The sequence below is a fragment of the Oryza glaberrima genome, chromosome 9 (assembly GCF_000147395.1).
Source record: "Oryza glaberrima chromosome 9, OglaRS2, whole genome shotgun sequence".
NCBI classification, from domain to species: domain Eukaryota; kingdom Viridiplantae; phylum Streptophyta; class Magnoliopsida; order Poales; family Poaceae; genus Oryza; species Oryza glaberrima.
Genome location: NC_068334.1, coordinates 13,105,805 through 13,119,578, shown reverse-complemented (window position 1 = coordinate 13,119,578; position 13,774 = coordinate 13,105,805). Strand labels below are relative to the sequence as shown.

General features: G+C 42.7%; 1 protein-coding gene across 2 annotated transcripts; it reads right to left on the bottom strand.

Annotated features, from left to right (window-relative positions):
* Positions 1-1,150: 1,150 nt before the first annotated feature.
* On the bottom strand, positions 1,151-5,644 carry LOC127783656 (protein XRI1-like). Of its 2 annotated transcripts, none has more exons than XM_052310850.1 (9): positions 5,379-5,644; positions 3,550-3,602; positions 3,351-3,461; positions 3,133-3,269; positions 2,976-3,054; positions 2,799-2,880; positions 2,644-2,696; positions 2,291-2,371; positions 1,151-2,201 (listed from the first exon to the last, which is right to left on the bottom strand). In XM_052310850.1, the coding sequence occupies exons 1-9, from the start codon at positions 5,402-5,404 to the stop codon at positions 1,948-1,950; spliced, it is 876 nt and encodes a 291-aa protein (XP_052166810.1). In that variant the 5' UTR covers positions 5,405-5,644; the 3' UTR covers positions 1,151-1,947. The 2 variants fall into 2 exon arrangements, with proteins under 2 accessions (XP_052166810.1, XP_052166809.1); XM_052310849.1 differs by having other exon boundaries at positions 1,152-2,201; positions 2,787-2,880.
* Positions 5,645-13,774: the final 8,130 nt, after the last annotated feature.

Below are 13,774 nucleotides of genomic sequence, written 5' to 3'. Positions count from 1 at the left end.
TGCAGATCATTTTGTAAACACAGTGTATATTAAGGTAAACAATGAGGGAAAAATCACTACTGAATTAGTGAACCGGTAATTCGAACAGAGATATTATTCTATCATATCAAGCATGGTGATTTCATACAAATTTTCCTGTGTGACCCTCAAGCTTCGGTTGTTTTTTATATACTGATCAATGATAGGTGCTAGAGTCCCTCCTGCTGGATTTTCTTCACCAATATTATATCAGTTCGGAGTTCATAATTGAAGTAATAGTAGTATGATCTCAAAACTATCTTGAAATAAGTTTACTGTTTATTCACCACATTCATTTTGATTCATCTACCATTTTATCTTCCTTTTTATGTATTGAGAAAACGCCAGAATGAGTCAATAATCCATGAATCCGGTTTTCTCATGTAGGATCTAGCACCAGGTCAGCCAAACAATATGCTGAACCTTTTCTCCAGATTTTGTATGTATATTGGGTGACTCATATTTTTTTATTTTTAATTATGCTGATGATCTTCCATCTGTGATACATTTGCACAATAAGCTTCATATCATTAGCAAACCTAATAACTGTATCAAGTATCTTCAGCTTTGTTCTTCTCGATGCTCCATTTATACATTTTTAACCTGGCTTTTCATCTGTAGAAATTTTGCTCGGTTAGGCAATAGCTAGGCTACAGTATTTTCAGTCAAAATACGCATATGAAAGCATTTGTTAATTTTTGCTTAAGCAAGATGTAAAGACTATTATTAGCTTTAAACTTATTGGTTAGTCATGTTTGAATAAGCTCCAAGGACCTCATCCCATTGCTTTCAAAGTGATGCATCATGTGTGCCGCTGTTAAAGATGGTTCAACTCTTATGCTTATCCTGGCGATGCATTCGGGAATTCAATTCCCCTAAACGTTGTTTTTTAATAAATTGTGATGCTTTTTTTAAAAAAAAATGTGTGTCGTGTTGTACTCTATTTGTTCTTCGAAAGTCGATATACTACCATCTATAATTTTATACGCGGATACGCCTTCTATCATTATCTTCTTCTTCTTCTTTTGCTTTCATTTCTCTCACTAGTGTATATACAATTTTTTAAAATATGCATCAATACAAATATCCCTCAGCAACGCGCAGGGTATCATCTAGTTACTTTGGAAGCATGGATAATTAGAAGCACCAAAATGATTGTGTTTAACGACTATTATCTATTGTTATTTCACCATTGCAACCTATCCATCAAAACTCAATTGCACATCAACATATTGAGATCGGTATCCATCAGAACTCAATTCCACATCAACATATCGAGATCGGTATTCACTGAATAGTTCATAGAGGAGAGGCTAATGTTCGAGTTCTTCTGTCCTCTCTATCCTGGTATGCCGACATCTTCACGAATAAGAGATGGCAATCATCATCTTCTGTGCCAACAAGCTACAAGAGGTCAAAATTTAAGATTCATGTGCCATCCGATTGACTGTCAGGGGAATGAGTGGAATATGATACAATAGAAGGTACTGGGATATCTCATATTCTTCCTGTTACCAGGATGTGAACAAAATGCAGTACTGGATGCAATCGTATATAAACTCCCCTGTATGTGTGCTATATATTGTAAGCAACAAAATAATCAAATGTTTCACGATTACACGCGTCCATTCGAGAATGGACAACTATTCAGAAAAATGGGAGAAAACCCTGAACAACATCCGACATAAGTTGGATGAGTAGAGGGGCATGGTTTCTGAACACAAAACTCTCATATATAACATTAGCCGCATGCCGCTAATGTACACAGGATGAATGGTAAATCTTTGAAGAGTTAGCCATTGATAGTCATCCTAAATACCAAATCCATGGCCAAAAAAAAAAAAATCAAAACGAAAAACTGGAGAGCTACGGAGATAAAATTGCTGAAAGCAATCCAGGTAATGGCTGAGAAACAAGTTGTTTGGACTCTCAACCTTTTGTTCTTAGTATCGTGATGCTGCCTCTGCCCCCGTCAGTTCTGATCCTTGTTTTGCCAACGACTGGCTTGCCAGAGAAGGCTGAAGTCCCTAGGGTTTCTGGAGCCTTCTTCGGAGGAGCACGGATTCGCTGATTTATATCCTTCAGAGTGATGACGTCTCCTTCCTCCCAGGATGGTTTGATGAGGGTAAAAGGGTATGCTATAGTTGTAGTTAAATTCTGCTTCGCCTTAACCAGTGAGGCTCCTAGTATAGCAGCAGGGACAAATGATCAGCATAGACAAAACTCAAAGTAAGAAATGTTGATGACATATATACTGTCAAACTGAAAATACCTTTAGATACTTTAAGTGTAGAAAGCTTCCTAGTCTCCTGCATTACAAGACTTTCTGTCACTGAATCATTCTCAGTAGTTCCTGTCATAGATAGAAAGAGCTGGTAAGTTTCCTGCCAAAACTAAAAAATCAGTATGTCCATCAATCAGTATAGAATTTTGCAGTGACTGAAAACATGGCATTGCATTGAAGGAAAACAGCAAACAAAATGTTCTCTACAAATATCTTGCATGGGGACTTAAGGACATACAGTGATGAGATGGAATGCTCATGTATAGATTACAAACCATGTTTGGAAAATCAAATGAAAATGACTTTAAAAACAAAGCTGTAGATGTACACTTTGCACTGACCTGAAATACCACTTTGATCATTGGTATATGTAACGCTCTCCTGGCTAGAATGCCTAAAAATGAATCCAAGCTTAACATGTCATGATTGAAATATAATGATAAAGCAAATACTGTGGTTTCTGTGGAAACAGAGAGTAGCTAACATTTGGTCATGCCTGAAATGCATTTGATTTTCATCAGAGCAATTTTTCGAATGACTATTTGATGATTGGTAGAATGCTCCAGTTGACAAAGAATCTATTGTATCGGATGCCAATATTTCAGTTAGCTAACAAAAAAGGCATAGCAATTTAAGTTGTCAAACAATATAATATGAAAAGCAAAAGACAAACCAAAATTATTTGAATTGTTCTGTGAATCCCAATTGAAGCTCTGCGGTTCATCGGTGCAAAGCAATGAAATTTCTGATACCTAAGACATGGATCAGGAAAAGAAGTGTAAACAAGAGCACAATGAACAAACTTGGAAGATATCTAGGTGCTAGTGTACCTCAGATGTGCCCAAGGTAGAACTTATTTCACGATTTCCATCTTCTGATTGATTAGACTCAGAAGGGTACTCCAATATGCGGCGGCGCTTTGATTCCCGAGATTCCTCAAGGTCCAACGTCTCCTTGCAGGTGAAATCTGACTCGAGTAACATCTCCATTTAAGCAAACATTTCAGAGGAATAACAACTGATGGTGGTAAGAACAAGAAACTCCCTACCATCAATATCAAAGAAGCCACGACAGTCTCTTAGAGGAGTTTGATTGCCCAGCAATCCCAGTAGGTCATCATCATCTTGATTGAGGCAGTCCCACATGAATCTAGAAACATCTAATGTAAAAAGAAACAATCAAATAGTAAGTGGAATCCGAATCTGTGTAAAGGTGCCATTATGATTTATGGATTTTGAGCGATGTACCATGACTTGCAGCATTGCTTTCGCAATGCTCCGCTGCTTGCCAGTCCCAAAGACTGCAGTAAGCATTACAAGATCAGACATAAATCGCAATCAAAGTAACACGGTGAAATAGCATGCCATATTTAGACAGTAATCAGTTCTGCGGACAGTCAAAGCATGACACAGCTTGAATCATAATGAATTCTTCCTATAGCTTCTGCATAGATCATAATGAAATTTACTTTGTGTTACGACAGACGCCTAAACCGGAATTGATTATCACCAACACGGCATTGCAATGACAGTATGTGTCCATTTATTTCCAAACCCCTTGAGCCCAAAATTCAAGCGAAACATTTCCAATCTAACACACAAATCTAAGGACAGTCATGTCCTCCTCCTAGTATCCTAGCATTTCCCAACCGCATCAACCTAAACCGTTTCCGACAAGAACTAAATCATCATACGAATCTACCCAGACCCGATCACCCCCAAATCTACCAAACTCACAACACCAAATCGCCAAAACCACAAGACTTCTCCATCCCCTCCCCTAGATCCCCAAAAGGAGGCGACAAACCCTCCCGGATTCCAGTCCCCCCTCCCCATGGCCGCCGTCTCGACGACCAAATCAAACCCCGCCCCACCCCAATCCGCGCACCCCCCCCCCGGGCCGCGCAGTAAACCCCCGAAGACGTAAACCCCACACCCACATTTGTTCATCGCTGATGCCTCCGACTCCGCTGCCACCGGACGGGTCCATGACTGCGGCCGACAACAACAATAGCCGTTGCCAACGACAGCGCCCTCCTCCCTCGCCTTGGGAGGATTTTTTGACTCCGAGTAGAAGAAACGAGGAGAGGAGACAAGAGCGCTATGATGTTTGTCTACTACTCCGCCCCGATGATTCTCGTCTTGCGCCACATTTGTAGGAGGAGGAGGAGGAGATGAGAAGGAAATGGAAATTTGGGCGATAGGGCAGTAAGAGTAGGGTGGTGGGCGGTGTGAGTGTGTGTGTGGGCTGGTTTCCGGGCGAGAGGGACGTTGCCACCCTCTCTCGTGGGGGAAATTTAACTATTTGCCACTTTTACGTTTGGCAATTGCTCAAATACCCCTTTTAGGTTTGCAGTTGACAATATGCCACTCGAGAGAGAAGCTTTTCTAATTTTTTGCCACTTTTCACACTGTACACCGCCACATGGGCTTGCCAGCGTGGAATGGGCACCTGAAATGACCAGTATACCCCTGGTAGCAATTGGCTGCAATATAGAGCTGAACCCGAAACGATATTTGGGCAAAATGATACAACTTATTACTACTAGCTGATTGTATAATTCATTTGACTGATATCTAGCAGAAACAATATTTGGTAATATAGGGCTACAACAGAAACCATACATATATAGGACTGCAAGAACAATAACATTTTCTTGGGCAATATATAACATATACTAGTTCATGACAACACACATATATCCAAGGATTAATATTTCTTGGCTTGGTCCCCAGATTTCAGTTCCAATTTCAGTGTCCAAACCCCCAAACTATAATTTCTTTGCTTGGCCCCCAGATTACCTTGCTAGCCATTTCATCACGAAATTTATCCAAATCATACCCACTCACTGCTAATATCAACCCACCAATCATAGTCTTGCTCTGACATTGGTAGCATTCCATACTCTAGATTCGCAACATACTTAGCAACCCCTAACAACAAATCTAAGCGCATTGCCAGGATCAATCCTGACATAAACAGATTCATAAAAGAAAAATGGAGTTATAGAACACATCTAACTCCATGCATGCAACACCAATACAAGCAGGGAGGGCAAGAGAGAAAACGAACTTACCAAGAAGGGGAAACCGAGGACTTCATCGCCGCCGGCCGGAGGACCGATGGCGACGATGCCCCACCAGGTCACGATGTGCTGTTGGGGGAAGAACAAAATGCCGGGATGATGCCGGAGCTGTGGATCTGACGGCCGATCACGCGGCGTCGATGGCGGACCGCGGGTGGAGAACGACGGGACCGGCGCGGGGCGGTGGGCCGGCGGGCGGTGGGTCGACGGCGCGGCGTCGCCCGTTGATGGTGGCGGTCGGTCGAAGGGAATCAGGAGAGACAAGAGACAGAGGATAGAGCCTGATTTAGGGTTTTTGGATGCAGGGGTATACTTGTCATTTCACGTGCCATTCCACGCTGGCAAGCCACGTGGCTGTGTATAGTGCAAAAGGTGGCATATTGTTAACCGGAAAACTAAAATGGGTATTTGAGCAATTGCCAAACGTAAAAGTGGCAAATAGTTAAATTTCCCTGCTCGGGGGTCGCCGTGCCGTCGTGTGCTCAAACTGCTACTCTGGCTATGTTTAGTTCGCGCACGAAAAGTTTTGGCGTGTCACATCAGATATATAGATATACATTTGAAGTATTATACATAGACTAACAACAAAACAAATTACAGATTCCGTCTGGAAACTGCGAGACGAATTTATTAAGCCTAATTAATCCGTTATTATCAAATGTTTACTGTAGCATCACATTGTCAAATCATGGCGTAAATAGGCTTAAAAGATTCGTCTCGTGATTTACATGCAAACTGTGCAATTATTTTTTACATTTAACGTTTCATGCATGTGTCTAAACATTTAATGTGATAAAGTGAAAAGTTTCTGTTGGAAAATAAACAGAGCCTCTCTCTCCTCAATTCCTCATCCGTCTGATTTTCTCTATCTACACGTTTTTGCAGTAAGGAAGGCCCTGATGGCCTTTCCAAATTCCAATCCCAGCCCAGCCACAGCCATGGTGGCAAACTGGCGAAGGTCCAGCTAACACACACCATTTCACACAGCCTTGGCCGACAGAGATGAGGAATTCTATAATTTGATAGGACATATTTTTCATGGTCGGTTTACTTTAATGAGCACTTGCAAAGATGATACGTGGGATTATCCAAGTGAACGAAAGTGGACTAGGATGTCAAATAATCGAAGATCATTTTAAAAAAGTGTTAAATTATCAGATCTCTCGTCGGAGTCTCGTCGGAGAGAGTAGTCGATTTGTCAACTGTGTTTGGGGTGTGTTTCTTTCTTGTTTTGGAAGAGGTGTGACTGGCTAGGGTTGGATTTTGATGCTATGGATGGAAGGGGTGTTGGGGCAGTGGTAAATACTATGCTAAACTTGGAGGAGGATGGATTGATGGATGGATATGTATGGAGTTAATCCGATAAGGCTGAGAACTAGGGAGTGGATATTGATACGAGTTTAAGCAAGCGGTCAAGTTGACGGGTTACATGTTAATTGAGAGAGTAGAGTAATAAGGATAAGATCATCTTTTATGGGTAGATGTCCAAAAACGTACCCGCCGATTTGTTGCCTTCTTTGTTTTATATGGAGCTGATATTTTTGTTGCTTTGTGTTCATGCTGACTTGGATTTGTACGACGTTACTAAAGGTAACTCATTTCTTTTAACGTCGCATAAGCGAGGGACACATGTACAAAGCCAATCGGTCATGTAGCGACACTCTTGAGCATTATTTTGGAAAATAATTATTACCGTTTGATTATGGTAAAATTCAAACATATTATGCCAAAGATTTTAATTTTGATTTGAATAACTTTTATATAACGGTTTCTACCAACTCAAAGACTGTGTTAGGAACTACAAGTTTGTACTTGTAGTTAGAAGATAAGAATTCTCTCTTATTTTACACATGCACGCTTCTCGAACTGTTAAACAATGTGTTTTTTTTCAAAAGAATATCTATATAAAAGTTACTTTAAAATATCATATTAATCCTTTTCCAAATTTTAGCTAACATTTAATTAATCGTGAGCTAATCTGCTATCTTGTTTTCCGTGTTGAGAAGAGAAGTTCCCAACTCCTCCTCTCGAACACTGACAGCCATATAACCACAATAATTAAGTGTTTTACCATCGTATTTGTTAACCCTAGACACAAACAACGAAAAATTGCTTAAACAAATTGCATATACTCCCTCCGTTTCGAAATGTTTGACACCGTTGACTTTTTAGCACATGTTTGACCGTTCATCTTATTCAAAAACTGTTGTGAGATATGTAAAATTATATGCCTACATAAAAAAATATTTAACAATGAATCAAATGATAGGAAAATAATTAATAATTACTTAAATTTTTTGAATAAGACGAACGGTCAAACATGTGATAAAAAGTCAACGGCGTCAAATATTTTGAAACGGAGGGAGTATGATTTTATTGTGAAGGGAAACATTGACCATTTAGGTTTCTCACAACTGATAAAGGGTGGTAAATAGTACTAACCTGGGAGAGGATGGATGGAGTTAATCCAATGAGGCTGATAATTAGGCTGGATGTGTTGATCTGAAATTAAACGAATTTTAAGATTTTTCATAGGTAATATATCATATCGACATAAGAAAATGTTAGGGCCAATTGCATATTTGCCACTGGTTTGAACCGATATTGTGGTTTTGCCATTATAAAAAGGGTTAATTAGATCCATACCACTGCAAATATACCAAATTAGAAAAATACCACTACTATTCGCGATATCGGCTGGGTGCCACTGGAATTTTGGGAAATTGGATCCATGCCACTCCATCACTTTTTCATCCACTCCCCATTAATTTCCTAACTCCGTGCCGTTTTCCAACTTCGGCCAAGCGGCCCGGCATGGAGAAGCCGAAGCAAGACGACGCCATAGCAGGTGAGGAGAGGGTCAGCGGTGGCGTGGACAACCAGTAGGAGGAGGACGTGAGCGGCGGCACGGCGCCAAGGCCGCCGAAGAACCCGACGCACTTGATGCGGTGCTGCTGGGTGGACTCGTACTCGTTGTCGTCGTCGTTGCCGGCGACAAAGTGGCTGCCGCCCAAGTGGACGAGCGCACCGACGGATGACTTGGGCTTGGGCTCGCAGTGGGACTCCACGTGGCGGAGCGCGCAGTCGCTGAAGCCTGTGGAGAGAAGCTCCAGGAAATCCCCTAAGAAGCTGCGGCTGCCGCACCCCACGGAGCGCAAACGCACCACCTTCCTCCTGAACGATGACGACGACGAACCCTTGCTACGGCGGCCGGGGCTATCCGGTTCCACTATCGCCTCCAGCCTCTGTCCCAGCGATGCTGACAACGCTGAGGCCACCGACACTGACTTCCTCCTCGCCGACACGCCGCCTCCACCACCGTTGGCCAACGACGCCGAGCCCTGGTGGCCGCCGCTCGACGACAAGGACGGAGTGAACTATGCCCGCCGCCGCCGGCCTCCCTCCGGGCAGATCTGAGAGGAAGAGGGAGGGGGGCTGGGGGGGGGGGCGCTGGGGGCTCGGAGAAAGCGGCGGCTCCGGCAAGGCAGCAACTCCGCCACTCCGCCTCCTTGACCCGTCGACTCCGCCGTCTACCACCCACGATGCCGGCCTCTGCAGCGAGGGTTCGTCATCGTTGTCGTCGTTCGGGAGGAAGGAAAAGGTGACAGGAAGGATGGAAAACATGATGGAGTGGCATGGATCTAATTTCTCAAAATTCTAGTGGCACCCAGCCGATATCGTGAATAGCAGTGACATTTTTCTAATTTGTCACATTTACAGGGGTATGGATCCAATTAACCCTTATAAAAAACATAATTGCATAGTAGCCACCAAAAATAGCTGGAACCTATAACACTTGCCATTGAACTGACAGATCAGACTAACACCGTAAGAAGGTGTGTTTTCATAAAAATTAGGACAAGGATATGCCCATGCCTCCCGCTACTGATTCCTGCGCCTGCTATTGCCGGTCTTGCTGCAACACGACCAGCCTGCTGCTGCTGTCGCGAGCTGCTACGCTGCTGGAGCTTCCGCGAGCTATTGTTGCTGCCGTGTGCTGCTGACGCTTGCCGCGAGCTGCTGCTGCCGCTCCCAGCCTCCCCACTAGCCGCTGGCTGCTGCCGCGAGTGCTCGTGCTTCTGCCGCGCGTTGCCGCCGCCGAAGTACCTACCGCTACCCTGTATCCAGGAGGGATACAGGGTTCTTGGAGTGAGAGGGAAGGGATCGGTTCTTATCCAGGAGAGAGGAGGTAGCGAGGGGATCTATTTTGGTCAAGGACAAAGCTGTCTTATTATATTCCTTGTTTTATGACTTTAGATTTATGAATTACTTTTGGCCTTTTAGTTGCACTATTTCAGATGGCAGTGTCAAACGGAAGCAACAGAAGCCAAGTTTGATGGCAAATTTGCAATTTGCGTATTTATATTGGCTATTCAGAATTAGGGGATGAAAGTAGTGGCATATTTGCAATTCTCCCAAAATGTTAATATAATAAATAGGCTTATCATGTAGCTATAATGTGTACATATTTATTCATTTCAATTCAGCTTTATAAGCGATGAGCAGACAAATTATAAATGATGATAAAATCATCCAAGCTAAAAGTCTAAAAGTCTAGATAAATAGACAAATAATTAGAAAAAAATGACAAAATGAATAAAGAAATTACAACTGCTAGTATTTTAGAGATTTGAAATTGAAATATTAGCCATATAATGATGTGAATAATAGTTATATTGTTAGACCCATTTTCTTTTACATAGTTGATGATTAGATAGGTTAGATATTAATAGCACGTAGTAGTACTTTGCATGTTGGAGGAAGGGGGGAGGGGGCAACGACGCCCCTCTCCTTCGGCTGCACCCTTGTTTGGGTTGATGGATCATGCGTTAATTGAGAGAGTCGGGTAAATTCGTCTTTTCTGGGTGGCTGTAAAAAAAAGTAACCGCTGGATTTTTGTTGGTTTGTCTATTATGAAAGTGCTATTTTGTATATTTGTGGTAGGGAGTTCATGTTGACTTGGATTGTTACGAACTACTAAAGACAACTCATTAGAGCGAGTACAATAAGATGATGTAAGCATGTTGTACATGTTGATATTTATTTGGTGTAAGTGGGTTGTACAAGTTAACACATCACATTTGTTCTTATGTGGAGGAAAGAGAAGAGTTGAGAGAAGAAAATCATACTATAGATTTGTAGCCAGCTGTAGCTCAAGCTCCAATAAACTATGTGAGAGATAAGTGGATTATGTATTAATAACGCAATACATATCTATAACTAACTGTTATATGAGTGAAATATTAGGTTGGCTATAGATAATGTTTCAACCTTTTGAAGCTCATAATTGGCTATATTATTAAAATTGCTTGGACATTTTTTTTCTTAATGGCGCATAAGCTAGAGATACATAACCGAAGCAGTTACAAATATATACTTCTTTTTGTAATTTTTGGAGTAGTTTTATTGGTTACAACTATTACTGTTCAGCTGTGGTAAAATTCAAACGATTGTTGCCAAAGATTTGGATTTTAATTTGAATAAATTTGGCCATTTTATTGATTGGCTTCAAAATTCATACCAACTCTAAGTCCTATAACCACAATAATTAAGTGATTTACCATCACATTTGTCAACCCTGGACATAAACAACGAAAGCAATTTCAAAGGTAAAGACTTTTATACTTCTTTTATTCGAAGCTAAAGTTAAAGTGACAGAAATGACAAAAAAACAATGTCCTGAATTTATTCAAACAATTTCAAAATTGGATGCTACTTATAAGTCACAGCTCAAACAATTGCATATATGATTTTCTTGAGAAGGGAAGTAGTGACAATTGAGGTTTCTCACAGCTCATAAGGGAAAATGTTTACAACTTGACAAGTGAACTGTCACTATAGGATCTCTTCAAACTAAACATACACATCACATTGCTCTAGAAAGTCCTGGACCTTACGATTTAAATTTTAGACTGATCAAAATGATGACAAAGAGTTTAACAATAGCAGCTCATGGCAATGCTGAAGAAAGTCCTGGACCTTACAAAATAATTTATTCAAACAGCTGATCACCTAGATATCAGTAATATTCATCTCCAATCTCCATAGTGCAATGCGCTATTATCCCTTTAATTTACCATGTATCCTCTATAAGATTTTCAAATCTACAACATAAACGTCTGCGGTTTCCACATAATGGAGCACACCACGATTTCAACATATGTTATTGCACTGTTCAATTGTCACACCTCTCAAAACTGTATGAAAACATTTTTTTCCTGATCTTTCTTTTTTCTGGTTGGACATGCCAAGCCACCCACATTTCAGATGATACAACACCAAAAATTACACTTATTAGTTGAGTTGTCAATCTGGTAGGGTGAGCTTCACATTGTTCTTCAAACTACAAAAATGTCAGGTATTGTTTATCAGTTATTGCTAGAAGATCTGGTGCAACATTGTGACATGGAATTTCATTAAATGAAAATAGTGAGAAATTAAAGGCATATTGCTTACCTATAATAGAAGAAATCAGCACTGCACGAATCACGATATCCAGGTTGTTAAAGAAACACACATAAATTGTTGTAGATTGTTCCCAATGCATATAAATTAAATACAGAATAACACAATCTAGATATGCCATACTTATCCAATGCACATAGTGTTGCTCAGTGAAGTAGCGGTAGGCCCAGTTGAGGATGTATAATGCTCCGTATGCGCTGCATCACATCAATCAATGTGAAAATGAAAAGGTCAAGATTTCTAATTGAAGAACATATTGACTTCCAATGGAGAATAATGGTTGAAAGAGCTCCTCCTTTTATAGCCTTCATATGACAGTTACAACTATGGGAAATGTCCAAAATACCCTCTAACCGTCATTGAGACTTTATCAGGAACATACACGTGGAAGGCTAGGATCAGAGGTGCTGGTGGTGGTTCAGCTGGACTCTTCTGGCCCTGATTCCCACTTCCTGGCCTTTCCTTTGGCCAGGAGGCTGACTGGTGGGCCCTGATGACGGTTATGACGGTTATAACCCATTCCATGGCGGTTTCACCTGATTTGTGGGCCCTTCAATCTATATACTTGCGCTTGATTGGTCGGAGGTGTGTTTCCTCGCATGACGGATGTATTTTCTCCTTAAAATACATGTACCTGTGTACACATATTTCACCAACACTAATGGAAATGATTATATGTGTATTAGAATTAAAAAAATATGTGCGAGACCCATTTGTCATTCAACAAAATAATGTGGGGCCCACAAGTATATACTCTTCTTCCTTCTTTCTTCCTCTTTCTCTCCCCATTCTCTTCGTCTGCAGGCGGCGGCGAGCGGGAGGGCGGACGTTGTCTCGAGACAGTCGAGACCGTGCGGCGACAACGTGACCTCAAGGCAGAGCTACGGCCCGTTGTCCTCCAGGCGGAGCAACGGTATGTCTCGGCCTCGAGGCGGCGGCGCGAAGCGAGGAGTGGTCTCTAGCAACGGCTTCCACTGACGACATGGAGCGATGATGATGAGCGCCGAGCCATCACCGACGAGGAGGACCTGCTCATCTCGCCACTCCACATTCCAGATCGGCTTGGCTCCCCAAAACCCCACAGTCGCGGCATCGTGGCCATCCGCGAGTTGGCGTGACAAGTAGAATCACCACCGCGAGCTTGATGTCGCCGCCGACTATGACGTCGAGGCCTAGATCGGCCACATCGAGGCGGAGATCCTACGCGTCTCCTCCCAGCTCCACCACCGCGCCCTCACCCCGCCACCCCCGCCGCTGGGGAGGAGGTGGCCACCGCTGCTCCGGCCCGCCGCTAGGAAGAAGCCAGAGCCCACCGCCACCACCGCTGGGGAGGCGCCGGCCACCGCCGCTCTGGCCAACCGCTGGGGAAGAGTCTATCGTCCCCGCCGCTGGGAAGGACCCCGACGCCACCGCCGCTGATGAGGTTGGAGGAGGCGTTTGCTGGCTGCCGCCGCCGCCGAACGGGCCACCGCTTTTGAAGAGAAACGGGGAGAAAGAGATAAGGGAGAGACGGAGGAGGAAGAAGAAAGAATATAGACATGTGGGCCCCACATGTCAGTGGGTCCCTAATTTTTTTTTAATGACAAATGGGTCCCGCACGTATTTTTTTTATTCTAATACATATAAGCGCCACGTCATCTCCACGTGGAACGTAGACCGAATCAACACCGCCATGTAAGGCATCACGTCAGCAAAATCACCCTCCAAACCCAACGAGGGAGTAAAACTGGACCGGTTTTAATAGTTGGGGGGCCGAAATATCCGGTATTGCGGTTGAGGGATACAAATGAGATTCAGTCACTAATTAAGGGAGTCAAATTGAACTTATTCCGAACAACAATCTCTCGGCCCACACGAGAGTTGGATGGGCCCATCACCTGCCCATTCGCCACCCGGGCCCATCCGTCGGAAGATGCCTTGGC

Excerpts from the sequence above, each read along its gene's own strand:
- LOC127783656 (XM_052310849.1), bottom strand. The coding sequence starts at position 5,404 with ATGAAGTCCTCGGTTTCCCCTTCTTG. Across the intron at positions 2,881-2,975 it reads GAACAATTCAAATAATTTTG|ATTCTTTGTCAACTGGAGCA; the intron begins GTTTGTCTTTTG and ends CCGATACAATAG. Across the intron at positions 2,372-2,643 it reads TGATCAAAGTGGTATTTCAG|GAACTACTGAGAATGATTCA; the intron begins GTCAGTGCAAAG and ends TATCTATGACAG.